Genomic DNA, 27,819 nt, shown 5'->3' with positions numbered 1-27,819 from the left:
ACATAAGGTTTATACTCCTTTCTCTGCAGTCAGGGAAGAGGGGAGTGGGTCCACCAAGGGTTTGTCTCAGGCGGGAACAGGCAATCAATGTGGGATGGGGAAGAGACGAACAAGAGGCACCAAATCCAAGGCCAGTGTATTTATTAGAAAGACAGTTTGTAGAGGAATAGGGGCATCTGTCCCCTTTCCAGTCTTGGCTAAAGTTTAGCCAGGTGTGGTTCATTTTCCTTTGTGTTCTGGGGTGGGGCTTCCAGGAGGTAATTCAGTTGTCCCCATCCCTTGCTGGTCCTTGGGTTTCTGGGCCACTCCAGCCACCAAAGCTACATTCCTTAGGTAGTAGGTATTGAAGCAGTTGGTTTGTCTATCCCCAGGGGTCTCATCACAACAGTAATCAGTATCCCTCCAGGAGTCACGTCGGGAGCCACAAAGATCTGTTATGAAGGCTAATTTCTGTGAGAGGGAGTTGCAGAGAAAGGTGTGGTTTCAGATTGGTGGGAAACAGACACCTTGGTGCCAATGGTTTATTAAAGAAAATACATTTTGCCGTGGAAGATTGTCAAAGATGCAGTTTTCCTAGAATTGTTCTTATGCCCTCTCCCCCATTCCCTTAGTCCACCCCCCAGATCCTTGCCAGTCTTTTTTCCATCTTCTCCCAGTGGTCCTTTTCAACCACAGACCCTCTTCTTCTTCCATTGGAACTCTTTCTAGGGCCCCTTTTTTGTGAGAAGAGGCAAAGCCCCTTTACTACAAAGCTGGAGTCCAGATGACAGACAGATGTGTAAATCTGGAAATGCTAGAAGGGTTCTTGGGAGTTGGAGATAGGAGAATGGGGCCCAGCCTGAGGCCCAGAAGAGGCATGAGAAGAATGGGGGGGGTGGGAGAATGGAGTTGAAACTTTTGGAGCTGAGCAAAGAAATTTACTCTTCCCCCTCCTTCCCTTTTCCCCCTAAAAAGGCCTCATTGCTTTGGTTTGTATATTCAAGGTACTGATGAAGAGAAGAAGCCAGCTGAGTTGGCAGCCCATGTGTCTGGCCTACCCAGCATTCCCTCTGAGTCTCTCCCACTCCTAGACTTACCTCCTCCTCTGCACAGAACCCTTGTTCGGGGGGTGGCAGCTCACAGCATCGGGCCGTCATGTTCCGGATAAGCCCTGGAATCTGTTTACTGAATTGGGGAGAAAACAGGGTACCTTGTGGCAACTTTCTCTATTCCTTAAAAAGTTCCCAGCTCAAGGGGCAGCTAGGTGGCACAGTGGATAGAGCACTGGCCCTGGAGTCAGGAGGACCTGAGTTCAAATCTGACTTCAGACACTTAACACTTACTGGCTATGTGACCCTGAATTAACCCCAATTGCCTCACCAAACACACACACACACAAACACACACACACACACACACACACACACACACACACACACACACACACAGAGTTCTCAGCTCAAATCATTAACTCAAGGGGGCCAAGCAAGGACTCTAGTGCTTTGGGAGTCCTACTTCACTTTCTTTGTGGGATGGTAGGTGTTTGGGGAGGTTAGAGGCCTAAATACAAGGCTTTGTCTTCTGTTTCTCCACAAGCACTGCAGAAAGGGAGGGCAGACTTACTGCTTGGTGAGGATCTTTCGGTGCCCACAGAGCTGGTTCATGGTATCAGGAGTAATCCGACTGAGGTCAATGGTCAAGATGTCGCGGTCGTAGTTGGGGTATGGAGCATGGCGAGCAAAGCAGGCATCTCGGGCAGAGCTGGGAGAGTGTTGGCAACATATGTAGTGATGTGTCTTAATTGCCATTTCCTCGTCACAGAAATTGTCCAGAACATTCTCCCACTGTGTGAGAAGATAGAAAGAGGTCAGGCTGGATGGGGGCAGGGAAGGAGATAGGGATAACCCTTCCTCAGACTCAACTTGGCTTGTCATTGGCAGCCGTGAGATCTGGAAGGTTAGCCCTATCTCAAGAGGGCATGGATGTGGGGCTTGTGAAGCCTGGATGGGTGTGGGCAGAGAGGAGGAGGAAGGTTGGACAGTTTATGGGGTATTTGCAGATAACCATGGAAAGAGATGAATGGGTCCATGCATGGACAGGGTAGGTTAAGAGACTGGCAGAATATATTGGGGTCACAGGTAGATGAGGGTCAGAAGTATTTGGGACCAGATGTTGGAGATGGATGCAGGTTGGAGACGGATGGATGCATGTAGGAGACGGATGGATGGGCAGGATCAGAGGTCGGAGGTGGACGGGCTGACGGGCTCAGAGGTTGGAAGCAGACTGCTGGAATGGGATCAGGCCGGAGGCAGATGGACTGGTGGGCAGGATCAGAGGTCAGAGGTGGACGGACTGATGACAGACAGGCTCAGAGGTCGGAGTCAGACAGGATCAGAGATTGGAGGGGCCTTCACTTACTGCCTGCCGGGCACAGGTGTGGTTGTCTCCTTGGTGGCAACAGCGCCTGAATTTGCCCTCCAACTGCGTCAGGGCCCGGAGCTGCCGCTGGATGTGATCCATTGGCGGGAGTCCTCGGGGAATAGATCGGAATCGCCGCAGACGGCAGATGTTCCTAACATTGTCCCGTGTGGGGAGGCCCGGGGGGAAGGACAACTCCAGGCCAGAGGAAAGCCTGGGGGTGGGATTGGGGCAGGGCTCTTGGATAGGCTGGTAGTCTGGCAGGGGGGCACCCGCTTGGAAGCAGGAGAGGCGGGCCTCTCCCTGAAGCCAACAGCATGAATAGGCTCTGGTCTTGACTGAGAATTCAGACTCACAGAACTGAAACAGGGCATCTGCCCACTGGAGCAGAAAGAGTTGGTCATTCCAGGAGTCTGATGCCCACATCCCCTTCTCCTTTCACATTCAGACACAGGCAGATACCCAGGAAATAATCATCCTCTCTCTATCCCCTTACTTGGGAGACCCAGAGCTAGGTCCATCACTTCCCATCTCAAGCTTCCTGCCTAGGGGCTCAGCCTCTACCCTCCCAACATGGCCCATGAGCGTGCAGTCCTACCCCCGTAATGCTCACCACAGATATCGCACAGTCCAGTTGGTTTGTTCTGAGGTGGCAGCAGCGGGTATATCCTGTCTCCAGAAGGTTGAGGGCATTCCCCTGGCGACTGAGGTGGGAGTAACCCGTCTGAGGCAGGTTCCAAGGGCCATACACCACATGCTTGCGGTCAGGGAAGCAAATCTGGTTCATGTTGTTTGGGGAAGGGCGTCCGGGGGGGAAGCCGTCTAGTCGGTTACCCCAGTCCCCATTGCGGGGATTTTGCTGGCAGTGACGGGGCTGGTTGTAAGGGGAGGGCTCTGGCCTTTCTGGATTGAGGAAGAGCAGAGTAAGACGGGATGGGAGAATGAGGAACAGTGCTACCCTTTGAGGAGGCAGACATTGGGCTGAGGGTTAGGGAGGGAGGAAGGAAGGAGAGAAGGCAGGAGCTTGGGGAGAGGGACCATTTGGGGGAGGCAGATTATTGGAAGGAGGGGTTGGAATCACACAGAGGAGAAAAAGGCAGAGACTGAGGGATCCATTCTTAGGTCTTACCTTCTTTCTGGGAATAGGGGTGCTCTTCAGGCTGGGAAGGATAGACTGGGAGGAAGAGAAAAGTGGTCAGAGATGGGGACCCCTGACTCATAAAGTCCCAGGGACCAACCCTTCTCCTTTACCCCAATCTCCTTGGAATAAAACAGGATACCAGATAGGAAGGAAGTCAGGAGAGCTGGCTTTTTGTCGTGGTTTCACCACTGACTGGTCACCCCAAGCATATTACTTGACACCTGTGACCCTCATTTGTGAAATAATAAGGGTGAGCTAGATGATCTTTCAGATTCCTTCCAGGTCAAAAATGGTATGACTTGGGGCGGCTGGGTGGTGCAGTGGATAGAGCACCGGCCCTGGATTCAGGAGGTCCTGAGTTCAAATCCAGCCTCAGACGCGATACTTACCAGCTGTGTGGCCCTGGGCAAGTCACTTAACCCCAATTGCCTCACCAAAAAAAAAAAGGTATGACTTACTTTCCTTCTGCTCTTGTTGGGAAAACCCATCATCCTTTGGGTGGTGGGAAGGAGACTCCACTGTAGTGGAGAGAAAATGGGGTGAGTGTGACTTCCCAAGGTTGGGACATTCATCTCCAGAGCAGATGTTATTCCCATTCCTTGTGGGGGTCAGTAAGAAGGGGCAGTAATCAGAACGGAGAAGGTGGGAGAGGGAGGGAGGAAGACAGAATGACAGGAGTTACCTTCTTTCTGCTCTGTGGCGGGATGCTGAGGGGGCTCTACTTCCTCTTGAAGAGGTATGGCTTCTTTAGAACAGGGCTCTAATAGGAGAGGAAGGAGATAAACAAAATGTCTTCTCCCTTCCCTAGACAGGGTCCTAGGCTCAGAGAGAAGGGACTTGCATGTAAAGTTTCTGCCATTCTCCCTCCCCCAGCATATCAAAGCTAGATGATACAATACTGGGGCTAGGCTTATGGGGGAGACCTTGCAAAGTGGGGGGGCAGTCCAGGCAATAAAAGATGGTGACTAAGGGGAGTTGGGGTATGACAGTGCTTCTGCGGAAGGGGGATGAGAGTTGTTTTCTTGGCCACAGACAGACTGAACTAGAATTAATGGGTAGTGTTCTATGGCGGAAATTTTAGCTCAAAGTGAGGAAAAACTTTTTTTTTTTAACAGTTAGAGTTGTTTAAACTCTAATAATTTAGGATGCTGTGATGAATTTACCCCTCACTGGAGGTCTTCAAGGGGAAATGGTTTGCCCACTTTTGGAGGGGATGTCAGTTCAGATAAGAGGGGGATTGCTCAGAGAGCTCGGAGATTGCTTCCAGTTCTTGGGATTGTAGCATTTTGTGGGACTCTTTGTGCCGGAGAGAATTGGAGACCCTGTCATCTTGGGAGGGGGAAGAGGGGCAGGCGGGGGTGTCATTCACCTTTATCCTCCGGAGGAATTCTCTGAGGCCTCAGCTCCTGCTGCAGAGGAAAGTCTTCAAAGAGGTAATCCACTGGGGAGGTGGTGGGGGAGAGAAGACATAGTCAGGGGCTGAGGGAGCTCCCTCCCTGTTTTTAGGGATCCCCAGCCCTTGAAGAGAGGGAAGACAGAGCCAGACCTGAACAGAGAAGAGGATTTGGCATATGTGCTGAAAGGGAGGGAGTTGGCACTCACCTGCTTTCTGTCCCTCAAAGATATGCTGAGGTGTGATGGGGTCTTTTGGGGGCCTGGGAGGGGCAGGTGGGGCTGCATAGCCAACTAGGAGGAAATGGTTCAGTTAGCACTGATTGGCAGAACCCTTCATTCCCTGCCACTCCTACCCCCTCCTCACCTCCCCCTCCTCCTCCAAGCCCTCCTCACCTCCCCCCACCCTCCAAGCCCTCCTCACCTCCCCCCACCCTCCAAGCGCTCCTCACTCCCCCCCCCCCAAGCCCTCCTCACCTTCTTCTTGGCTAAATAGCCATTCTGGAATCACCTCTCTCTGTTCAGAAGGCTTGGGTCCTGCGGGGAATAAATAACAGGCGGAACAGTGGTCAAGAGGGTCTCAGATATACTTCCAGTTCTTCCCCAGCTCTGCCAGTGAGTGAGTGTCTCTTGTCTAACTATGAGAGGAAGAGAGGTTGGGCAGGGAGAAAGGGCACTTACCTCCCTGCCTTGCCTAAACTTGAAGTAGAGAGAGATGGGGAGGCTGGGAAGGAGAGGGCTGGGATCAGGATCCAATGCAAGTCAACCTAACTCACTATCCTACTCTACTGTGCATTATGTAAGGACAAGGCACCCCATCTTCCCCTTTGTGGCTTCAAAGGGCCCAGCACACAGCCTTGCATGTGTTGGGCACCCAGGCACTTTAAAAAAAAAACATTAAACTGAATTTCTTGAAAGCTGACCCTGACACTGACAAAGGGACTTCCTCCATACTCCCCTTTTCCTATTATCGGCTCCTTCCTCTTCCATATGCTTTACTGAGATGTCATCTGACAGGGTGCCAGCAAGTGACCCCTCCATCCTGCCTCAAAGCCTCACCCCAGCCTGGCCCGAAGGGAATGTGGCAAAGAGGTCGGGAGGGGTTGCTGAGTCACGAGGCTTTTTGGTAGTGGATGGAAGAGGCCAGAACCTTCCTTTGGGCCTGGATCCCTGCCACTGTCTGGGCTTTCCTAGGCCATCTTGTTCCTCCCTGCCTATGCCCAAAGGAGCATCTGGCATATTTTCAATGAAAGATGCTCTGGATACCTTTAGATCCCATCCCAATGGGAGCAGTGGTGGCCCTCCCCACCCTGCTCCCACCCGAGTCCCCTTTTCTTTATTTCTCTTCCATAATTCCTCAGTCGCTTCTCTTCGCCAGTCCCTCTCTGCTACCCTCAGCCCCACCTACCTTGTCTCTGTCTGTCTCCACTCAGTAACCCATCTGGTGACTTGGATTAACCCTCCCACCCCTCTCCTCCTTCCCCCCCCCCTTATTCAGGAAATAAGAGAACACAGAAGGCGCCTGGAGGAAGAGACAATGACTTAGGAATGGACAAGGAGATAGAGACCTGTAGAGATACTGGGGGGCTTCATTATTCCCCAGCCTCAGAGCTAGCTAGAGCATATGCATACGAGAGAATCCATATATCCAATAAGATAATAAATATAAAGTGCTTTGCAAACCTCAAACCCACTATGTGTTAGCTATTATTATCATTATCTAGTCTAACTTTCTTTTATTTTGTTTTTGTTTTTTGTGGGGCAATGGGGGTTAAGTGACTTGCCCAGGGTCGCACAGCTAGTGTCAAGTGTCTGAGGCCAGCTGACTTTCTTAATAGATGAGAAACTGAGACCCAGAGAGGTTGACTTGTCCAAGGTCACACAGGTAGGATGTTTCATAACTGGGATTCAAACTCAGGTTCTCTGACTTTAAATTCAGTTTGCTTCCCACTGTAACATGCTGTTTGATTCCTTCTGGTAGTCTTCCCTCTCCTAAACTCCCCTCCTTTGGCAGGGATGTTGAAAGCGTCTGTGGGAGCAAAGAAACTAGTTCCTCCCCTCTCTGTCACTAGGCACCACTGTGTATGTGTGAGCCCGTGTCAGGGCCCAGGGGTGGCGGCCTCATCTTCTGCTCGGCTGGGAAGGAAGCAACGTTCATCATTCACCCTTTTGCTGAACCGACTTCACTCAGTGGTTAAGAAGGATGTTTGGACACACAGCCTGCCAGCCTCCCTGATGCTACCCCCAGGAGTAACCCTTCCTTTTGGGGCCTAGGAGGGGCAGGGGGGCTGCATAGCCAACTAGGAGGAAATGGTTCAGTTAGTACTGATTGCCAGAACACTCATGTTCTTTTCTTCTGTCTCCCGCCTTTCCCTGGAGAGAAAAGGGCAGAAGCCCAAGCGCAGATGGGATGGGAGGGAAGCGGCTTCTAGCCATCCATCAATCACCAAACTAATCAGCAGGTACCAAAGCACAGAACTTTTCAGGTTTATAGAGCACTTTCCTCATAACATTTCCAGAATTACATTATAAAAGAAAAAGTGTTAATATTCCCGTTTTACAAATGAGCAACCTGAGGGTCACGAAGTGATTGTTAGAGCAGAGTCTGAACACTCAATACGGGAAGACAGGTGCGCTTACCTTTATACAACAGTCTTTAGAGTCAGTAACTCAGTCCCACAGACCTGTTAAGCACCTACTGAGTGTACAAGCACAGGGCTAGGTTGAGGAGGGGAGGGCCGCCCAGGGACTGGAACTCTATCCCTACCTCAGCCTGGTCTTGGCTTCTCCCCCCAGCCTGGGGTCCCTTCCCCAGCCCTGACTCACCTCCCTGAGTGGCTGAAGCCCCCAAAGCCAAAACCACGAAGATCAAAGCTGTTGTGGCCAGGGGCCCCATCCTGGGGCAGGTGCTGGGCATCGGCGCCCAGATGTTTGGGTGTTCTCTGGGCGAGCTGGCGTTCTCAGGGACCAAGGCCTGCTTCTGTGGTTGCAGTTACTGCTGTTATGATTTGTATGGTTCCTCCGCCTTTTATAGGGCCAGGCTTTGAGCTCCCGCCCTCCCCCGAGGCTTCCTGATGTGACTCATCCTAATCCCTGGCAACATCCACCCCTTCCCCCAGTCCAGGCAGAGGTCACACAAAGATGCCTGTTCAAACTAGGTGACTACCAATAGCAGAATTCCAGGGGCCCCTGGAGCCTGCTCTTTGGGATTCCTTCTCCCTCCCCCTCCCCACAGTGACCTGATGGGAAGCTGTGGCTTGGCCAAGGCTGTCCGGCCTCAGACAGGGCCCTGTGGTTAACCCTTGTTAAGGGGAATGGGGAGGTCGGGGCTGGAGAGTAGACAGCTCAGGCACTTGGTATTTTCATTGCTGGGAAAAAATTTTACATTTGAACCCGCACTCCCTCCCCGTCCCTCAGCTCCTCTCTCTAGCACTCCTTTCTTATCCCTAATGTTGGGGAGCACTCGGGGCTGAGTGGTTGTTAGGGGGCAGGGCACGTCTGTGTGGCCCCCATAACCACTGCCTTCCTTCATGGGAAGCAGGGCATCCTGTCCTCCCTATCCAGAGTCGAGAGGAGAGTAGGAACCCTTCACCCATTTCTTTTACCCAGACGGCTATTGGGACACAGACAGACAAATGGAAGTTCAAGCTTTTATTCGTGTTGTTATTCTCTTCCACACTCTTCCCCACTCAGCCACACATTCCTCCTCTGGGAATGTCAAACCCAGGCTATGTGGCTTTTCAAGGAAGAGAAGGGGTGCTCTGCACCTCCTCCCACCAACTCTAGCAGAGTTCCAGGGGAAAGCCCCTGCCTTTTCCACCATGAGGACAGACATCCCTGTCCCATCCTCTCCCCTGCCACTCCTGAGGGAGGGCAGTGGCTCAGTCCCAAAGCCCCTCTGCTCGTCCTCAGGACACAGCTCAGAACACTTCCTCGGCATTGCTGACCCTGGCGTCCTGCAGCTCTCGAAGCCGAGCCACTGCCTCGGCCATGTCCCGCTCTCCGAGCTGGCGACCGTCTCTAGTTCGAATGCTCACTGTCCTCTGACTCTCCTCTCTGGGACCCACCACTATTGGGGAAGGAAAAGGCGAGTTAGGGGGAGGGCAGGGAGTTCAGGCTCCAGAAGCATGAGGTGGGCCGCTCTGGGGTTCTGAGAGATCGAGCTCTCTGAAAATGCTTGTGAAAGAGGAGGGTGATGGTTATATTTAGCTGCATCCCTGGCTCCCAAGCCTTCTGCAGGAGAGGGCGAGATAAGCAAGAACAGTTCCTTCCCTTGCTTTCCCAATTTCCCCAGCCCATTATCATTTCCAGTCCGGAATCCAGTCTGCAAGAGACTGACAAAGAAAGATGAGACCTAAGGCACGGATCCAGAAGACTATGGCAGAAACAGATGGGTGATGGGACACAGAGAATGGGGGAAGCTGGATGCTGGTGGGGAGAGTCAAAAGCCAACCAGGGGAGGGATGTCTCTTTTCTACTTCTAAAGGAGAGGTGCCAAGTTCTGGAAAAACGGGGAAACCAAGGCACGAACAAGAATCAACCACACATGTATAGCAGACACTTGCCATTCACGATCTCACTTGATCAGTATAGTTCTGTGAGGGACTTGCTCATTTTACAGAGATAGAAAGACTCCGACTTGCCCTTGGGTCACACAATCCTCAGGTTTCTGAGGCAGGATTCAAATCTAGGTCCTCCTGAGTCATGACTTATCCACTGTGTTACAGGTGACATTCCCTGCCCCAGAATGTGTCATCTGTGCCTCCATTCCCCAGGGCTCTATCGTCGCCGTCCAGGATAAACAACAAAGACAATTACTTAATAGCCTTATTAATCTTTCCTGTCCCTTTTTTCTAAAGCTGAAAAGGCAATTAAGCCCAGAGGTACAAGGAATCTGAGTGGGAGAATAAGATGGAGATTGGGGGAAGGAAGGGGCAGGGAAGCCCAGGCATTGATTGACACCCAAGAAGCTGTGTTCTGATTTCCTAGTCCTTTAGGTGCCAGGTGAAATGAAGAACCTGAGTCTGAATGAGCTGACATAAGTTAAGGAGGGAGAGAAGAGAGAGGAAGTCCAAGAACAGTGGCACCCTAGGATTCTAGGGGCCTGCTCTGCTCCTCAGCTGGAACCACTCACCAAACTGGAAGTTATACTGGGAAAGCTGGGCACGTCGGACTCTCCGGCCGAGGGTCAGGCTGGGGTCCTTATCTACATCACCCACCAGTCCTGCAGCTTGGAGGGCTCCCTGCACCTGGGTAAAGGTTTGGGAAGAGATGGCAAGAGTCACCAAAAGCCAAAGGGCCTGCAAAGCCCAACCTCGGCCCTTGTGTTATTCCTCTTCACGGACCTGCCTGGCATCCCAGCCCCACCGGACGACTGGCTGTTCATTCAGCTTGGCCTCCAACACCCATGTCTGTGGGTTCCCAAACTACTCCCAATGCCTACAATCCACTCCCGTCTCTGACTCTCCAAACACTTTTCTCCCCCAATTCAGGTGTCTCCTCTTCAGGAAGCTGTCCCTATTCCCCGAGGTAATGCTCTTTCCCTTCCGGAATTCCCTTCAATGATGGTGATCTGGGTAGATGCTGTGTCTCCTCAGCACAGGGTGGGCTCTGAGGCGAGGGGCCACTTCATTTGGTCTCCAGCTCCAGCCCGTACACAGCAGGGGCTCAAAAGGTTTCTTGAACACCTTCCCCTTCCCTGGCTCCCACTCCTTCCCTCCTAAGTTCTCAGTCCTGACCCCGTCAAAACCCGGACCCTGAGCTCCCTCCAGGTCCCCCTCTCACCTCCCGTGCATAACCCTCTTGCTCAACTCCCACGGGGATGACCATAGCCTGGAGTGGAGATAGCCACAGTGGCCTGGGGTTGAGGGGAGAAACAGTGCAAAGAGTTACCCCTCGGTGAGAACGGAGTGGGGACACTAACGCCTGGGGAAGAGAGGCGTAATGAGAAAGTGGTGAAAGAGTTTAGGGACGGCGGGGCTCTGTGGGGGCTCTGTGGATCTGCAGATTCGGAGCTAGAAGGGACCTGAGGGCCTTCAACCCCATCATCTCATTTTACAGACGAAGACCCTGAGACAAAGTTGAACAGCTCACTCAGGGCCACCCAATCAGGAAGTATCTGAAGTGGGATTTGAACCCAGGTCTTCCTATCCACCATGTCAAGGTACTTCTGTCCAGGTGGGGTGACAGAGGTCAGAAATTAGGGATCAGTGGTCTTACCATTTGCCTCCATAGTTCTCAGCCAGCACCCCCAACATTCTTTCTACTGAGCCCAGCACTGCTCGGTGAATGAGGACTGGGCGTTCCAGGACCCCTGCCTGCCTTGATGGGTGGGAAGGAGATGATCAGAAACGGCAACACTCAAGCCATCTTCCCCTTTCCCCTGCCCAGAAACACTGGAGAAAGCTCTCTACGGGGTGGGGGGGAAACTGGACACATGGAATCTGAAGATGGGGGGGGGGTCTTGTTCCCTCTGTAGTCTCAGCACTTTCAACAGTGGGCACTCAATGAACATCTATCAAATTGAACCGAACTGTTTCTGATGCACAGGACACTGAGGCATGGAGTGGAGAAGCCTCCATACCCCACAAACTGGAGGCCAAATCTCAAAGGCAGCTGGAAGTCAAGCTGGATTGTCCCACACTGATGGGGTCTTCCCAGGGCATCTTGGATATGAACGTCAATCTGGAGGAAGATGGGACAGTATGTGGGGCTAGTTAGAACCAGGGTCCTCAATGTCCCTCACCCTTGCATCATGGGTCTAGACCTGGAAGGGACCTCAGAGAGTCTAGCCCCTTCCTTTTAGAGAGGAGACTGAAGACGAGGGAGGTTATGTGACTTATGTGACAGACTTTGGGGGGAAGATTTAAACCCGGGTCCTCTGACTCCAAGCGGCAGTGGTCTGAGCACTGTACCATGCTCCTGCCAGTGCCAACTGCCCGCACCCATCCCGGTGTACAGCTCACCTTGGGTCCATAAAAGGCACCGTCTCCAGGGTTCAGCTCCCAGGGCTCCCCAAATTCGTCGAGGGCTTGTTGAAGGATCTATAAGGTGGCAGAATGAAGTCACTCTGGAATTTCAGGGGAACTCCCCTTTCCACCTTCAGATAGTCTCACCCATTTTTCTCCTGCCTGGGAAGCGATGCTGTCTCCTCCCAGACAAATGGGGAAGGTGCCAGAACTCTAACCCTCCCCACCAACCCAATGGAGGTTTGTGGCCCTTGTTCTTCCTTTTCCTTCTACTACTAACCTGTTCAGCCTGGTCCCAAAGGTAGGAGTCCCCTAGAAAAGAAGATGGCCTAGTTGACAGAACCAGATGAAAGGAGAAGCCAAGGACTGTGTAGACAGAGCGAAGGAAATCAAGGCATCCTTGGATCTCAGACTCTAGCTGGAGGACAGGGAGACACGGGGAGGTGGAAGTTTGGTTAATGTCCAAGGGGGAAGGGAACCAAGAGTGAAAGAGTATGACCTTCAGGGTCATAGGGAACAGACAGGCATGGATGTAGGTACCTACAAAACTGGGATCACATGATGCTTCAATGGGCACACATGGGAGGGTGAGTTAATGGTAGGGATGCTAGAAGCCTATGGAGAGCATAGGGAGTCGTGTGAAGGGGGTGCAGAAGTAACCTGATCTGGAGCACAGAAGATATGAGCATCATCCTGCTGGAATCTTCGAAGCCGAGTCAGGCCCCCTAGACTCCCAGAGGCCTCGGTTCGGTGCAGGGCCCCAAAATCTGCCAGCCGCAGGGGCAGCTCCCGCCAGGACCGGGGTCGGTGTGCAAATATCAGGCTGGGCATGGGGGAGAAGAGGGGAAGGAGTAAGAATTCCCTGGGGAGACACCGGCCCTGACTTCTAGCCCCAGAGCAATGCTGGAAGCTGCCTTTCCTTTAATGCTGCCCTTCTCATCTCACATCCTTCAAGACTGGGGTCAAAATGGAGTTCCCTGAGGAAGTCTCACCTAACCCCTTCTGGCTGATGGCTCAGAGTTTACGGGCTCATTTTGAATTCTATTTGTTTCTACCTGTTGATGGCTCTCTAACTGTTATGTCAAGTAATGGGTGGTGTCTTACTACCAGCCATATGGTTAGCAACTTGAAGACAAGAAGCTGGTGCCGTAAGCCCCCTGACTATCTTGGACCCGCCAGCGCAGCGGAGGAGCTTGGCAAACGTCTGCCATTTTGCCGGTCAAACAAAGCTGGAGCTCAAAAGGACATTAGAGAACATCGAGTCTTAACTCCTCCACTTCCCCAAGGTCGCACAGTGGCAGAGGCAGGACTAGAACCCAAGCCTCCTGACTGTCAGCTCAGTTCTCTAATATCCCAGCTCACCAGTGTGCAGGGCAGTTCATGGGCTTGAGGGCCAGCATGCCTCTAGGCTGGTCAGTGGCACAGTCACTGTGGCAGTCAGCGGGCCCATTGGGCTCTGGAGGCCGAAGAACAAACATGTCTTCACTATAATGCTTCCAATGTCCCGACTGCTCCCACAGCCTCGTGGAGAAGAGTGTTGGGGTCCTCACTTCTGAGAACCCTCGACGGGCATACTCAGCCTGGAGGAGATGGCAGAGGGCATGTGAGAGCTCCCAGTTCCCCAATCCAACCCTTATAGGATCAAAGCTCTGAGCACCTCACGCCTAGGTTCTCCACCCCCGATCCCAGATCCCCCACATATACACACATCCACGCATCCTCCCCATTCTCTGTTCCAGCTCCTTCAAGGGTGACAACCCTCCCTCAAGGTTCTGTTCCCTCATACCCTGATGAATGCCATCAGCGTGTTATATACTCTTGTCCCCCGCGGCAGGAAAAAGCAGCTTCCAGGGCTCAACTCATGGAAGAAGAAAAGCTCCTGGTCCTAGAGGGCCACAAGCTGGGTCAGGGGTGGCCGGGGGTCTTGGCTTCTCAGGGCTCCCTAGTCCCTGTTCAGTCCCGAGCCCTGCCTTCCCTTTTCCCCGTGTCCATCCAGGTGAGCTCCCCTCTACTCCCTGTCCCTGGTGACCAACACTGCCGTACTTTCCCAATGCGCCTGTGGTCCTTTGCTGCTGCCTCTTCCCTCTGCTTCTCCCAGGCTCTCAGGCCCTCGATGGTGGGGAAGGAAATACCGTATACTCTCTGCAGTGGCTCCTCTGCCCCTGAAGACCTCACCCATGATGAGGATGAATTCTGCGAGAGACACAGGAAAGGGAAGGTGGAAAGGGCCCCAGAACAATCTCCATCCTTTTCTCATTGGTGATGTGGGGAACCTGTGAAAGCCCGTCTTGCCCTAACTCTATAGGAGCAGGACCCCCGTGCTGCTGGCTCCCAGTGATCAGATCCTTAGAATTCATGTTTCGTTCCCTTCTTTCTTGTGCCCTCCACTTCTTGGTCTGAAGCACACTTCCTGATCCTCCATCTAGGCCTCCTTGTGCCGCCCCCAGGTACCAGTCCTTGCCAGGATTACTGGAAGCTCTAGCCAGCAGCTTAACCTTCCCTCCATTCCTCTCCCAGAATTACTAGTTTTCTAATAACAACACGCCCTGTTGCCTTGTATATAATAAAATCCAGTGTCATAATTGGGCTTTTACTGCTATTGCTGGTCAATGCCTTCAACCACCTTGCATTTTAGCAGTCCTTTCCATTATCGTTCAAAGCTCTTTTGCAAACACTGACATAGAAATCAGACAAATTTATAAGTGATTTATAGATATTTATAAATATATTTATTATGTATATTAATATGTATATAGATATACATATTCTATGTAGTTTACATGTAATTTATTTCATCACATCCACAGTATCTCTCAGAAGGGGTGACATACAGCAGAAAAGAGAAATTTAAGTCAGGGGAATGGTCCCAAGGTCAGAGTGAGCTGGTCAGGCCCAGAATGCAGATTCTTCCAACTTAGTCCTCGGTTCTTTCTACATCTGGGGATATCTGGACTAGGGCTGTTCCAGCTCTAAGTTTTTCTTTCTTAACCCACTGAGCCTTCTCCATCTAGTACAAGGTTTCTCAAACTCTTTCTCCTTGAGACCCCTTTTTGCAAGAGAAAATTTTATACAACCCCGGGTAGATAGGTATATATAAAATAGGTATATGTTTAACCTTTTACCACTGACAAATTTTTCGAGACCCCCATGTTCAGTTATGCAACCCCATACGGGGTCTCAAGCTTTGATCTAGTACACGCTCCTATGAAGCGGGAAGACCTTTCCCCACCTCTCTACCAGTGGTGTCTAAGCCTTCCTGCCCTACCCCCTTATTCTGTCCCTGGCTTGGAGAAGCATTTCTGGAACAACTCCTCCTCCAGTTTCTGTTCATTTACATCCCATTCCTTCACCACATACAGACAAGTGGTCTGGTCCTATTTTTTCTGTTTTGAAATATCTGCATTAATAAATGGCAACAACACAGAATGTCATAATTTTTCAGATTTTCCCTCTTAAATCTCCATTAAAATTCTTTGTCTATTTATTCCTGTTTACTCTGATGTGCTCACAGTGTGTACTCTATTCTCATTCTGATTTTGGTTTTTTCTCCCAATTTGCATTATTTTATGTAGGTCTTTCCCTAGTTCTCCTAATTCTTCATACACACTGATCTTAATTGCATTACAGAATTCCATTACATCTCTATACCACAATTTGTTGAAGCCCTGTCCAATGCTCAGCAATTAAGCCACTTTCATTTTTTTTGCAATAGCAAATAATGAAGCCATGAAAATATTTGGACAGCCTTAAAAAAAATAGCCCAACAACCTTCATAGGGTATGTTGCTATCAATGGAACTGTTATTCAATCAAAAGTGTGATTATTTTTATAACTTTACTGTATACTACCATGTTAATTCTAAAACAATTCTGCAAGTTTGGAATGTACTAATGATACATGAGTGCACATTTGTCCCACTTCCAAGAGCATTGATTTTGTTACTTTTAATTACTGGTTTAATTTGCATCTCTCTGATTATTAGAAAATGTGAACAAGATATCTATATCTATATCCATGTATATATCTGTATATATTTTTCAGGGCAATGAGGGTTAAGTGACTTGCCCAGGGTCACACAGCTAGTAAGTGTCAAGTATCTGAGACTGGATTTGAACTCAGATCCTCCTGAATCCAGGGCCGGTGCTTTATCTACTACGCCACCTAGCTGCCCCACAACGAGATATATTTTAAGTAGTTTTTTTCTTAAAGGTTTCTTGTACTGAAGCCTTTTGTTTTTCTATTACTCTTGTTTCTGAATATATCTTTCCCTTCTATCCAGTGAGCTGTCCTATGAAACACATTATTTAAAAATAACCAAGATATCCACTCAAATCTGATGGATTATACAATGTTCCATACCTGTGATCTTCCACCTTGGCAAAGAAGGAATGAAGGCACATTCTTCCTTCCTCTTCTAAGTGCTTCTTAATAATCAGGTTTTTTTGGGCAGCTAGGTGGCACAGTGGATAGAACACCAGCCCTGGATTCAGGAGGACCTGAGTTCAAATCCGGCCTCAGCCACTTAACACTTACTAGCTGTATGACCCTGGGCAAGTCACTCAACCCCAATTGCCTCACAAAAAAAAAAGAAAGGGGGCAACTAGGTGGCGCAGTGGATAAAGCACCAGCCCTGGATTCAGGAGGACCTGAGTTCAAATCCGGCCTCAGACACTTGACATGTACTAGCTCTGTGACCCTGGGCAAGTCACTTAACCCCCATTGCCCCGCAAAAAAAAAAGAAAGAAAGAAAGAAAATAGTCTGTTCATCTTGCTTAACCATATATCCATCATGGTCTGGGAGTTATTTTCTCACCAATTAGTGTATTACCAAAAAGATTTACAGTAATACTTGTTGTGGTAGCAAAGAACTGGAACCAAAATAAGTGCCCATTGATTGGGAATGATTAAACAAATTGTGGTATGTAAACATGGAATATTACTGTAAGAAACAATGAACATAATAACTACAGAGAAGCATGAAAAGACTTCCCAATGAACTGATACAATGTGAAAGCAGAATCAGGAAAACAATATACATAATAACCGCAACAATTTAAATGGAAAAAACAGCAACAAATCAATGGAGAACATAAGCCACAAAGTTATAATATATGAGAAGATCCCCTCTCCCTCCTACAATTCCTTGAAGAGGTAGGGGATTATGGGTTTGGAACAATGAATATAATTTCAGACTTTATGATATACTGGTTAGTTTTTGGGAGGGAGGGGGCGGGGCAATGAGGGTTAAGTGACTTGCCCAGGGTCACACAGCTATTAAGTTTCAAGTGTCTAAGGCTGGATTTGAACTCAAGTCCTCCTTAATTCAGGGCAGGTGCTTTATCCACTAGCTGCCCCCTATACTGGTTAGTTTTGAAGAACCCTTTCTCTTTAAAAAATTTGTATTATGAGAAGAAGTGTATTATAGTGGATAGAGAGATGGTCTTGGAGCCAGGAAAACCTGGGTTCAAGTCCTGCCTCTGACACTTACTATGTGTCCAGCCCAGGGTAAATCACCTAACCCCTCAGTCCCCAAGTCCCTCTTGGACATGGAAGTTTCAGGGCTGACCCTCGTGGGGTTTTCTTATATGGAAGCTCTCTACATCAATGAAACCACAGCTCTAATCACTATCCTTTCCCCCTATTCCTGTTATAAAATGGGAAGGCTCTCTAGAAGGGCATGGCAATGAAGGTTACAGAAGGTATACATGCAGGTGACAAAAAACCAAAAGACATCAATAAAAATTTATCTTAAGTTTACCTGAGTTTGATGTAGGTTATATGTACCATAGTATCACATTTCCCCAATTTATTATTGTTCTTTAAGGTACGTACAGTGCACAAACTGAATTTCAATGTAATAAGCACATGTACATTGTCCCTAAGACAGTGGTTCATTACCCCTTCTCCCCTCCCCAGCAGAGTGAACAAAGAATCTGTTTCTCCCTCCTCCTTTCACTAACCGTTAGGAGTTTCATCACACCAATCTGTCCTGTATGTCGGAGGTGGGGGCCCTTGCAAAGGTCAACAGATGTGCCACATCTGGGAGAAGGAAGGGGGTGGAAAAGGATTAGTATTCCAGATTTCTGAGCCTCTGGTTTTCTCCTTTTCACATCTTCCAGCCACTGAGGAAAGGACGCCTGGTGACTGAGGGAAGATATGGGAGACAAAACCAGCCCCTGGGCCTACCACTTTGTCTTTTATTGTAGCAGAAGTGGGCTTTTCTTCTAACAAAAAGAATAAACTTCTAACTACCCTGGTCTCCATTTCATGTGTTCTTCTTACCCATATACTATAGCAGTTGGCTCCTTCACTTTATCTTCAATCAACTGAAGCTTAAAAGGGTTATCCTGGTTGAGAAGAAGTCAGAGGTGATATGTTATTGAGAGGAAGAAGACATTTCCCTTGGGCCAAACTGATGTGGGAGAGTACCGTTGTGTCCCTTCCACTTGCCCTTGGCTCCCAGCGTCCCTGACCCCTTCTGACCTTAAAGAGCTGACAAAGCTGCTCCCGAGAGGCCTCCAGCCTACGGAAAGGGTGAGCAGCAGATATGATCTTCTGGCATGTCTCTTCTAGGACGGGCAGCTCTGAGCCCCGCACTGTCCTAAAAAAGAACTGGTTAGTTCACATGCTAGATGGACCTCTCCCAGTGTGCAGAAGCCACACTGGATCCCAGAGGAAAGAAGAGATACAGGTGCTGTTTCTAAGTGAGAAACTGAGGGAGGCAAGACCCATTCGGAGAAGACAGAGGGACAAATACAGAAGCTGCAGTAGGAGAGAGTAAGAAACGGAGACACAGTACAGACAGTGCAGCTGAGTAAAGTTAAGGACAATAAGCACTGAGGAGAATGGTTAGGAGAGATTAAGCAGGGAAGGCTGAAAGTAACTTTAGATAAGAAATTCTCAAAGAGTGGAAGCTCATGAATTTTAAGAGGTAAAGGGAATCTGAGATCTGGGAACTACAGTGAAGAATATCATTCCTCCTCCTCATTCTGTGCTTGGTAAATAAAACACATTTTTCACTCAAATCCTACTCCCTCAATGAAAAATAAAAACCCAAACTAAACCCTCTTTGCTCTCATCCTCCCCCAGCTCTTCTCCACTTACCGATTCCCTCCAAGGGAGATGTCATGGAAGAATCCAGAAAGGGTGCTGGGACCACGGCAGAGGAGGGCACCCAAAAGGTGTTCAGTAGCTGCCCCCAGAACATGAGCACTAGAATGCCAGAACAGCTGGATTCAAAGGAAAGGAGCAATCAGTGATTTTCCTCCAAGCTTCCTGACCTTCAACATTCTATCTTTCATCAGCTCTTCACCTTCTTTACCTCAGGTAGCTTGGCAGGAGGACTATCAGAGGGTGGAAGGAGATTAGACCTCAGGAATAAGGTCGAAATGTAAAATGTTATGAGCTGGAAGGGACCTTGGAGATTTTCTAGTTCAACTCCCTGATTTTATAGGTGAGGCCAACGAGGCCTGGAGAAGTGACCCAGAGAAGGCCCCATGTCAAACAGCTGCTTAGCGGAAGAATCTGGCTCTCGGCCTAGTCCTATTTCCACAATCCACTCAGCTTTCTGCAGCAGTCATGGATAAATGCAGCCAACCCTCACCCAACTCCCCCAGCCAACACTAGTAGGGGATGGTCCTCCCCCAATAAGGGAACTTTCCACAGTCAGATGATCACCTCATGGTCCTCTATAAAAGGATCTGTCTGTCTCCTGCTCGAGGAGAAAGGTATCTCAGAGAGCCATGCCCTCTGTGTCATGCCTTCTCCCTTGGACTTCTCTCTTGGTTTCCTTTCTCTAGCACCTAAATAAAATATTTTATTCTAACTATTGTGCTGTAAGAAACGATGAGCAGGAGGAGTTCAGAGAAATCTAGAAGGACTTGCATGAACTGATGATGAGTGAGATGAGCAGAACCAGAACATTGTACACAGTATCATCAACATTATGTGTTGACCAACTGTGATAGACTAGATTCTTCTCACCAATCCAAGGGTACAAGAAAGTTCCAAAGGACTCATGATGGAAAAGGCTCTCCAAATCGAGGGGGGAAAAAAAAGGAACTGTGGAATATGGACACTGATTGGACCATACTATTTCTTTTGTTTTTGGTGCTGTTGTTTTTCTTTTTTGAGGTTTTTCCTTTTTGCTCTGATTCTTCTCTTGTAACATGAGTAATACAGAAATATGTTTAATGTTATATATATATATATATATATATATATATATATATATATATAAACCTATATCAGATTACCTGCTGTCTAGGGAAGGGGGGGAGGGAGAAAAACTTGAAATTGGAAATCTTATCTAAACAAATGTTGAAAACTAAAATAAATAAATAAAATTTAAAAATATTTCATTCTAATTGGATTTGTGTGCAAGAGGCTGTAATTCTTTAAAGAGGAATTCCTAAGGACCCCTACCTCAAACCCCCATCAATTTCCCCCATCACAGTAACCCCATGTTAAACTTGCTCCTTAGGACCCTTAGGTAGTACTCTATCTTAGTCTCTTAACTTTCTTTTTCAGTACCCAAAATACAGAATTCTCTCTCACTCTTCCCACCCTCCTCTCCCTGTCCCCCAAATATTTCAGTGACACCAAGTTTCCTTTTGTAATTATATGTGGGTTAGCTTAGAGGCAACCTGTATTAGCTAAACTAGTACAGGGGAAGGTGGAGGGCAGTCAGGCCATGGGATAAGACTTTATGGTGAAGAAGGAAGCTCTCAGATCCTGGCTCTGCCACTTGCTACCTGTGCAACTTTGAGCAAATCACATGAATTCTGAGCCTTAGTTTCCTCATCTGTAAAAGAGGTCTAGACTCCATAACCTCAAAGCTCCCTCCCAGATCTAAGGCACTGATGATTGATAGAGAAGGCCACTATACATTTAAAGATGTATTTCAGATACTCCTCAAAGTAGTCATGTTGGTTTAATGTCTTTACAATCTTGTGTGCTTTCTATCTGTCCTTTCGATCAGTACATGTGAATGCTGTATGCCAGGGACTGGGTTGAGGGTGGGGGGAAGAGCAAGAAAGACCCCAAGAAATCCCAAAGATTCCAACCCCCTGTGAGAATGATCTCAGCAGTTGATGAGTAATAACAAGGTCTGCAAGATGATATGCAAGATAAGGTTGGGTACTGCATATCTTACTAATGCCCAGTGATTCCAAAATCCCCTCCCTACCTGTTGTTGCATTTCTCAACCAGTGCTTTGTAACTCTCTTCCCTTCCTTTGTTTTGTAAAGATACTCTTACTCCAGTGAGATAGTCACCAAGGTGATCTGTTCCCTGGCCATATATTCCTCTCCTAATAAATCTTTTTATTTTACAAAAAAAAAAAAAAAGATACTAATTGAAGACCTGGATTTTGGGCAAGACACTTGAGCTCAGTCTGAGTCTTAGTTTTCCCATCGGTAAAAACCTGGCTGTATTAAACATGATGGTTGTAGAAATCAAATAAAACACAGAATGATATAAAGTCTATGTAACTTCCTCTATTCAATGCCCAACAAAGACAGGTAAATAATCAATGCTAAAGGAAATGGGAAAAGCACTGGACTTAAGGTAAGGAGAGGATTCTGTAGTGGGGATTAAATGAATATATGTTGATAACTACAAATTTACTGAGAACTGACTGATGCCCAACCCAGGCAGGTGAGTTGCCTGGGGCTGATGGTCTTTGTCAATTCCACACTCTTGTTCTACTTATGGACCTCCCCCACAGCAAACTATCCCCTCTAAATGGTTCCCCACCTTACTCTCAGTACTTTATGTTATTATGTAAAAGGGTCCACTTACATTAAGTAGTTTCTATTTAGAGTTTAGTAGGGTCAACTCAGGAGCAGTTCTGTGGTTTCTTGTGTTAAAGGTTCATTTACATTAAGTTCCCTTTTGTTCTGTTACCACATAAAAACCCTGTCCTCGGTATTCCTAGTTTCTTGCTTTGCTATATGTCAGCTATTGGAATTACCAAGCTTGAAAGGCTTTGATCATGAACTTGGTGAGAACAAAGCTCAAAGTTAGCTGAAAAGTGAAGAATTTTTTTGGCTATAGCAATTCCAGTGTCTATAAGGTATAGAAAAGCTTCCCACTGCTTACTACTGGTAACAAAAGAACCGAATGTTGGGGGTGGGGATAGGGTGGTCTATAGCTATTGGAGACAAGTAAGAGTGCTAGGATGAAGACTCGAATCCAGCTGGAATGTCTTCTGGCTCAGCTGCCAACCTAACCTGGCTGCTGGGGGAGGGGGGAAGTGTCACTAACCGCTTTTCCTTCAGGGGAATCAAAAGTCAGGAAGTCAAGGTCAGCATCTCCTTCCAAAGGACGATCCATGTCATAGGTGATTCCATTTACTCGGGCAGCTACTGCGGTATCTGCTAAGGTAGAACTGGATGGAGGGAGGGAAAGGAGAGGGTCGGGATTCCCACAAGAAGAGAGGGACAAATATTTTGTCCTATTCTAGAGACTGCGGTGTGGGAACATCTGGGGGATTAGAACTTGTTATTTCACCTACAGAGAACAAAAATACTTGAGACCGAGATGAAAACAGAGAGTTGGAAAATTTAATGGGAAAGGCTTTATGATGGAATGGTGACCCAGGGCCAAGAGGGGTCAATGCACCCTAGGCAGTTCTGTGGTCCAGGGGATGCTGGGCCTGGAATCAGGAAGACCATAGATTAAATCTGGCCTCACTTGGCAGCTGTGTGACCTTGGACAAGCCACTTCACCTCTGCCTGCCTCAGTGCCCTCAGCTATGAAATGGGGATGATAATTAGCACCTCCCTTCTAGGGTGGTGAGGATCACCGCCGAGCGCACAGCACGCGTATATTAATACCAGTTATTATGGAAGAGCCTCTTCTGGGGGTCCTCTTTATAAACCACAACCCACCTCGGGGTCGCCTGCAGCTGCTCGGCCACATACATACCTGATCTGCTGGGCTACCTGGTAGGGCGTGGTGCTCCAGGCCTCGCCGTTCACCCTCTGCCCTCCGGGGGCCAAGACCCGGATGGGCCGCCGCTGCCTGCGGGCCCTCTCCGCCGATCGCTCGGCCTGCGCGGCCCATAGCTCCTCGAAGAGGCCCAGCCTCTCCGCAAGCCAGGGGGGAAGGGCCGGCACGGGAGCCTGGGGGGGAGAGCAGAGCCCAGTCAGGACGCCGCTGGGGGGTGGGGGGTGGGGAGAGGGGCTCCGGCCTCAGCCCCAGCCCTAAGTGTGGACACTGCCCCAGAGCTGAGGAGCACTGGCCAAGGGCACCGGGTCGCCCGGGGGAGGGGTCCAACCAAGTCCTGCACGCACCGTGTGTAACCCACAGCCCGCAGCCCTCCGGATCCCAAGGCACCGCCACGGCCCATGCATGCTTACGGTCCCCAAAGGCTGGGACTCACACAGCGTTGTCCCGGAAACAGCTCTTGCCGGTTCCCTTCGTCATCTCCAGACTTCCGGTCCTAGAGCGTCTGCACCCATTGGCTAAGGAGACCGTCACTTAACCGTTCTGGGAAGGCTTGAAAAGGCTTACCCCAAGCAGCCCAGGGACACGCTGCCGAGGGTTCCGCCTGCCTGGACGGCCCGGGATGCAGCCTGAGCCCGAAGCACTCAGGCGTCCATTCACCCCAAGGGCGATCTCGTGGGGGCCCCGTCTGACCGACCCGGCACCCTGGGAAGGCGCCCAGAAGTGTATTCAGCCCCCTTTAATATGAAACGAACATGCAATGACCATGTGACAGACAACCCCCCCCTCAAGACCCTCCTCACCACGGGCATCCTTCCTGTCTGGTTGCCCCCACCAAGGACAGCGCGCCCCGGCCGTCCACTCTCCTCGCAAAAAGTGACCCCCGCCCCCCCCCCCCCCGCAACCTGAAGGCCCATCCTCCCTTAGCTCCTATTCTTTCCTTCCCGCATCGAATCTGGACACAGTAGACCGGGGCTAAATCTGTTTATTGAATTAGTCACAATGAAAAGGAGGGAGGAATGACACGAAAGAGAATGACCACGGACCGTGGGCTGTGGAAGGAGGGCTTTCATTCGGAGAAGGTTATTTATTCTGGGCTGCCACAGAGGTCACAGCTTCCTGAGGGGCAGGGAGGGAGGGGTTTGAGTCTTTGGCCCGAGTCCTAGATCCAGGACCCCGGATCTTGGCTCTGTCTTCTGACCTGCTGAACAGCCTGAAACGGAGAGAGAGAGAAAGAAACATTGTGGGAAAGGTTACACAAGTGGGTGTTTGTGTGCAGATCAAATACAGGAGGGCTGAAATAATTCATACCAGGCAGAAATTCTAACCTCTGCTTCAGCCAGAGGGTAAATGGGAAAGGGTGTGTGGTGACCTAGACAACATATACCAATCACAATGGAAGACAGTAATGCAGACCCAAGCTGTCTACACTGACACTTTCTATCAGCTCATCAATGACCAATTCTTTTTTCTACTACATTCTTCTGTATCTTATTTTTTAAAATCAGTTTTTGTTTTTACATCACCCACAGGTCCCAATGTATCCTCTCCATTTAGAGAGCAATTCCTTATAACAAATAAATAAATAAAGGGGAGGGGGGAAGGCTTAGCAAAACTAATCAATATATCAAAAAACTCTGACATTGCACAGCAATATAAGGTGCTTTCTCATTTCTTCTTTGGGGTCAACTTCTGTACGTATCTGTGAACTCAAAAGACCACAGCCCTAGTTCAGGTCCTCTTCACATTTCACCTGGGAAAATGCAATAGCCTATTTCATCTCCCTGTTTCCATTCTATCCCTTTTCCAATCTGTCCTCTGCTTAGCTGTCAAATGGATAGTCCTAAAATACACCAGCCCCTTTCAAAAACAGTGAACAGCATCCTACTGTCTCTAGGATAAAATGCAAAATCTTCAGCCCGCCATTTAAAATTCTCAACAATCTGGCTCTAATATACCCCCCCCACGTTATTTCACATTACCTTCTTTTATGCAAGCTATTTCAAACTGGTGGGCTAGCTGCTCCCCACCACCCATGACATTTCATCTCCTCTGCCTGTCACTTATAAGTGGTTTTCTATGTCTAGCCTGTCACTCCTGCCTTTACACCACTTGCAGAATTCCTAGCTTTCTTCAAAGGTTAACTCTGGTGCTTCTCTCCTGCACTTGGTCTTTCCTAAGATATTAGCACTATCTCTCTCTTGTAATTAACTGCATATTTATTTATATATGTCTCTATTATAATGTAAGCTCCTTGAGGGCAAGGAGATAGTTCTGTATTCCTTGTGTTGGGCACAGTGCCCAGCATATAGTAAACACAATAAAATTAGTTGAATGGATTCATTAAAATTGCTTTTTTTCTCAGAGCATTGAGCCACAAACAGCTGGGGGAGAAGGTTCTCTCCTGTCAATTCCACCTCTACCAAACTGCCTAAGCTCTGAATCATCTAATTCCACAACCCCTGATTAGTGATTGGGACCAGCCTCAGTCCCAGGAAATTTAACCGTTAGTCTGGCTGGTATATAGCTACCGTCAGAGCTGAGGTTTTTTCCTTCCTCCAGTTATCCAACACCTCTCTTCTTCAGTGTTATTTGTTGACACTGGAGAAAAAGGGTTCGTTAAATGGGGTTCCTTTCCTTCTTGAAGGTCAGAGGACCAAAACCCAAAGTAGAAGAGAAGACACTAGATAGAAAACCCAAGAGAGATGTCTCACAAATACTTCTCTATAAGACTAAGGATAGCAAAAAGGAGAAGCATGGTGAATTGAAATCATGGACAGAAAATCCCCAGTAGCTTAATTTTTGGGAGATCACCAGCTCCTTCCCATATTCAGGAGTGAAGAGGCTTTACTCCATTGCCAAAACCACCAGCCAGATCCCTCCCATCTAGGAGTGGAGCACACTCCTCATTTTCCAAGTACATGAGAAGAGAGTGTATAGTGGAATCTATTTTACCAAGAAAAATGATCTGAATTCACACTTTAAGCATAGTTCTTAATGAAGCACTTTGTCAAAAAGACAACTGTTACATTCCTGAGACCACTTTCTTCCTAAAATCAAGGAAAAGATGTGGCTGAAAGTACATATTAGTAATGGAGATTAAACCTCTCAAGGAACTTGGTAAATAGGAACTGAAGGCAAAAGGGACTTTTTCCTAGGGACCCCTTAGTAGGAAAAAAAGCTCCCTTATTTTCCTAGAGATTTAAGGATCTCCCCCCCCCCCGAAAGGGCAGGTGAGCGGATAGAGTGACCATTGGCCATCAGAAAATGGTAATTTCCTTTTTTCAGGGGATCCTCTGCAGTCTTCTAAAACTTTAAAAGAAATAAGGATACTAAGTGGAAGAACCAAAGATAAAGGGGAAGCAAGTTACATGATTGTCAAGAAAGAGATGGTGGGAAGGGCACATAGAAAGTTTCCAATGTGGAGGTGGCAAAAGGGGACAGGGGAAGGTACCTAACTCAAATTCATAGGCTTAGAATCTAGAAGGGTCCAGTCATCTTTTCCTTTTAGATAGGCTGCTTTCTGGGTCCTTGAGAAATCAGACCTTAAAAGTACATTATTTGCCTTATAGGCATGCCAATGATTCTAGTCCCAGAATGACAAGGAGAGCTGAGGCCCTAGAATCATAGAAAAGGGAGAACTTGAGGTTCCTTACTTTTCTGTTTGTTCTCAATGGATCTGGAGGGGAAATCTAGCCCATTCCACAAGGGAAAACTAGATTTTCCAGATTTTAAGAAAAAAAAAAATACTGTAGTAGGCCCTAGGAGAGGCCTTTTACTTGATGTGAAGTAGAACAGTTTTAGGGTCGACTGGTTTAGTCACTTTTCTTTTGAATCAAACATAAGCAAACTTTTTTGTTTACCTTGCTCCCCACCATCAGGAACTGCTAGTTCTTCCACCCATTTCTAACAAATCTTGAGTTCTAACAGGCAAAAGCCAGCAGGAAACTGGACAAGGGGGGATTTAGCACACTGTTGTGTGTGGTAATAACTAGAAATGTGTTTGTAGGCAAGATTACATTCTCTGGCCCCAAATGAGCTACATTTCAAATACATGATTCTTCTGATCCCCTTGGGTCGGGCTGATGGTGGCAGAGCATTTATTTTATCCTTCCCCTCTGCTTAAGAGTTCTATTCAGGAGGGGAAAAAAAAGGGGCTGTTTGACTGCCCATAACTTAATAATGAGTGTCCCTCTCTTAGTCCTGTCTATGCAGCCCCAATGAGTTACTACTCAACTATTGTGAACAATAGCAGCTGACTGGGCTTGTCTATGCAGTTACTCATTAGAAAGTATGAGAAACGCCCCAATACCAAAAGTTTGTTTAAACCCTTCTAGAATGTGATTGTAGCAATTTACAAGTTATTGAGCTTAAGCAAAAAGTAAACTGGGCAATTCTTCCCCCCCCCTTTAGTGATGATATGACAAAAAAACTCGGGGCAGTGAACAGAATATATTCCTTTTTCTAGAAGTGATAAAGATGAACAGAACTTGAAAGAAAAAAACAAAACTTGAGGGGATACTTGGGATGATTTTGGGGACATTGCTATTTTTGAAGTATCCACTGATACATATAGGAACCTCAGGTAATCAAGGGGAGTTTGTAACCTTCCCCAGCCAGTGCCCTAACTGGGATGACCAGATGCCACTTTAACATCAAAGATTTGTTTAACAGTCTACACAGGGTTGGGGAGAGAGGAGTTGAGGATTGTAAATGACAAAGACCACTCAGCAAGAAAGCAACAAGAAATGTGTGGGGTATGCTGGTCAAAAGACTTCCTTAGCCTCCCTTCATTAAGTTACTGTTTGCATTTCCAAATATCTCTTTGGTTGTAAATTGTAGTTTTTCAGAATTTAGGTAACCACTTAAGACAGCTTGTGTCAACCCCTCCATTAACAACCCTCCTTTGAGAACTATCTTCAACCATCTACATCTATTACCCCTTCCTCTATGTCGATTGTAAGAGTAAGA

At 48.2% G+C, this 27,819-nt stretch overlaps 3 protein-coding genes across 12 annotated transcripts in view; all 3 read right to left on the bottom strand.

Moving 5' to 3' along the window:
- Nucleotides 1–124: 124 nt before the first annotated feature.
- ECM1 (extracellular matrix protein 1) lies at nt 125–7,947 on the bottom strand. 2 transcript variants are annotated; one of them, XM_043999379.1, is made up of 12 exons: nt 7,757–7,947; nt 5,408–5,467; nt 5,141–5,224; nt 4,908–4,979; nt 4,221–4,298; nt 3,997–4,056; nt 3,527–3,571; nt 3,011–3,300; nt 2,398–2,778; nt 1,603–1,823; nt 1,077–1,164; nt 125–450 (listed from the first exon to the last, which is right to left on the bottom strand). In XM_043999379.1, the coding sequence occupies exons 1-12, from the start codon at nt 7,845–7,847 to the stop codon at nt 220–222; spliced, it is 1,701 nt and encodes a 566-aa protein (XP_043855314.1). In that variant the 5' UTR covers nt 7,848–7,947; the 3' UTR covers nt 125–219. The 2 variants fall into 2 exon arrangements, with proteins under 2 accessions (XP_043855314.1, XP_043855315.1); XM_043999380.1 differs by lacking the exon at nt 3,997–4,056.
- A 619-nt stretch (nt 7,948–8,566) lies between these two features.
- TARS2 (threonyl-tRNA synthetase 2, mitochondrial) lies at nt 8,567–23,297 on the bottom strand. 6 transcript variants are annotated; one of them, XM_044005177.1, is made up of 18 exons: nt 23,196–23,297; nt 22,828–23,024; nt 22,165–22,288; nt 19,003–19,127; nt 18,382–18,499; nt 18,181–18,245; nt 17,859–17,937; nt 13,942–14,091; nt 13,685–13,783; nt 13,261–13,478; nt 12,559–12,721; nt 12,179–12,316; nt 11,896–11,973; nt 11,514–11,614; nt 11,150–11,251; nt 10,715–10,787; nt 10,065–10,179; nt 8,567–8,999 (listed from the first exon to the last, which is right to left on the bottom strand). In XM_044005177.1, the coding sequence occupies exons 1-18, from the start codon at nt 23,253–23,255 to the stop codon at nt 8,851–8,853; spliced, it is 2,154 nt and encodes a 717-aa protein (XP_043861112.1). In that variant the 5' UTR covers nt 23,256–23,297; the 3' UTR covers nt 8,567–8,850. The 6 variants fall into 6 exon arrangements, 4 of the variants coding, with proteins under 4 accessions (XP_043861112.1, XP_043861113.1, XP_043861115.1 ...); XM_044005178.1 differs by lacking the exon at nt 11,150–11,251; XR_006356433.1 differs by lacking the exon at nt 10,715–10,787 and having other exon boundaries at nt 8,862–8,999.
- A 532-nt stretch (nt 23,298–23,829) lies between these two features.
- Nucleotides 23,830–27,819, bottom strand: part of RPRD2 (regulation of nuclear pre-mRNA domain containing 2) — an 86,845-nt gene continuing 82,855 nt past the window's right edge. For 2 of the 4 annotated variants that reach the window (XM_044004123.1, XM_044004124.1), the window contains one exon: nt 23,831–24,061. In XM_044004123.1, the coding sequence (XP_043860058.1) occupies nt 23,932–24,061 (130 nt within the window). In that variant the 3' untranslated portion in view covers nt 23,831–23,931. Of the gene's footprint in view, nt 24,062–27,819 lie in introns of all 4 variants that reach the window. The other 2 variants (XM_044004126.1, XM_044004125.1) reach the window with 2 other exon arrangements.

This window comes from Dromiciops gliroides, chromosome 4 (assembly GCF_019393635.1).
Source record: "Dromiciops gliroides isolate mDroGli1 chromosome 4, mDroGli1.pri, whole genome shotgun sequence".
In the NCBI taxonomy this organism is placed as follows: domain Eukaryota; kingdom Metazoa; phylum Chordata; class Mammalia; order Microbiotheria; family Microbiotheriidae; genus Dromiciops; species Dromiciops gliroides.
Note: the sequence above shows the minus strand (reverse complement) of the source record. Positions and strands in the feature narration are given on the sequence as shown.

Excerpts from the sequence above, each read along its gene's own strand:
- ECM1 (XM_043999379.1), bottom strand. The coding sequence starts at position 7,847 with ATGCCCAGCACCTGCCCCAGGATGGGGCCCCTGGCCACAACAGCTTTG. Across the intron at positions 4,980-5,140 it reads CTTTGAGGGACAGAAAGCAG|TGGATTACCTCTTTGAAGAC; the intron begins GTGAGTGCCAAC and ends CCACCTCCCCAG. Across the intron at positions 3,301-3,526 it reads CCCCTATTCCCAGAAAGAAG|AAAGGCCAGAGCCCTCCCCT; the intron begins GTAAGACCTAAG and ends TCCTCAATCCAG.
- TARS2 (XM_044005177.1), bottom strand. The coding sequence starts at position 23,255 with ATGCATGGGCCGTGGCGGTGCCTTGGGATCCGGAGGGCTGCGGGCTGT. Across the intron at positions 14,092-17,858 it reads GTGTGATGAAACTCCTAACG|AATTCATCCTCATCATGGGT; the intron begins GTTAGTGAAAGG and ends TGTCTCTCGCAG. Across the intron at positions 13,479-13,684 it reads CGCTGATGGCATTCATCAGG|GCTGAGTATGCCCGTCGAGG; the intron begins GTATGAGGGAAC and ends CATCTCCTCCAG.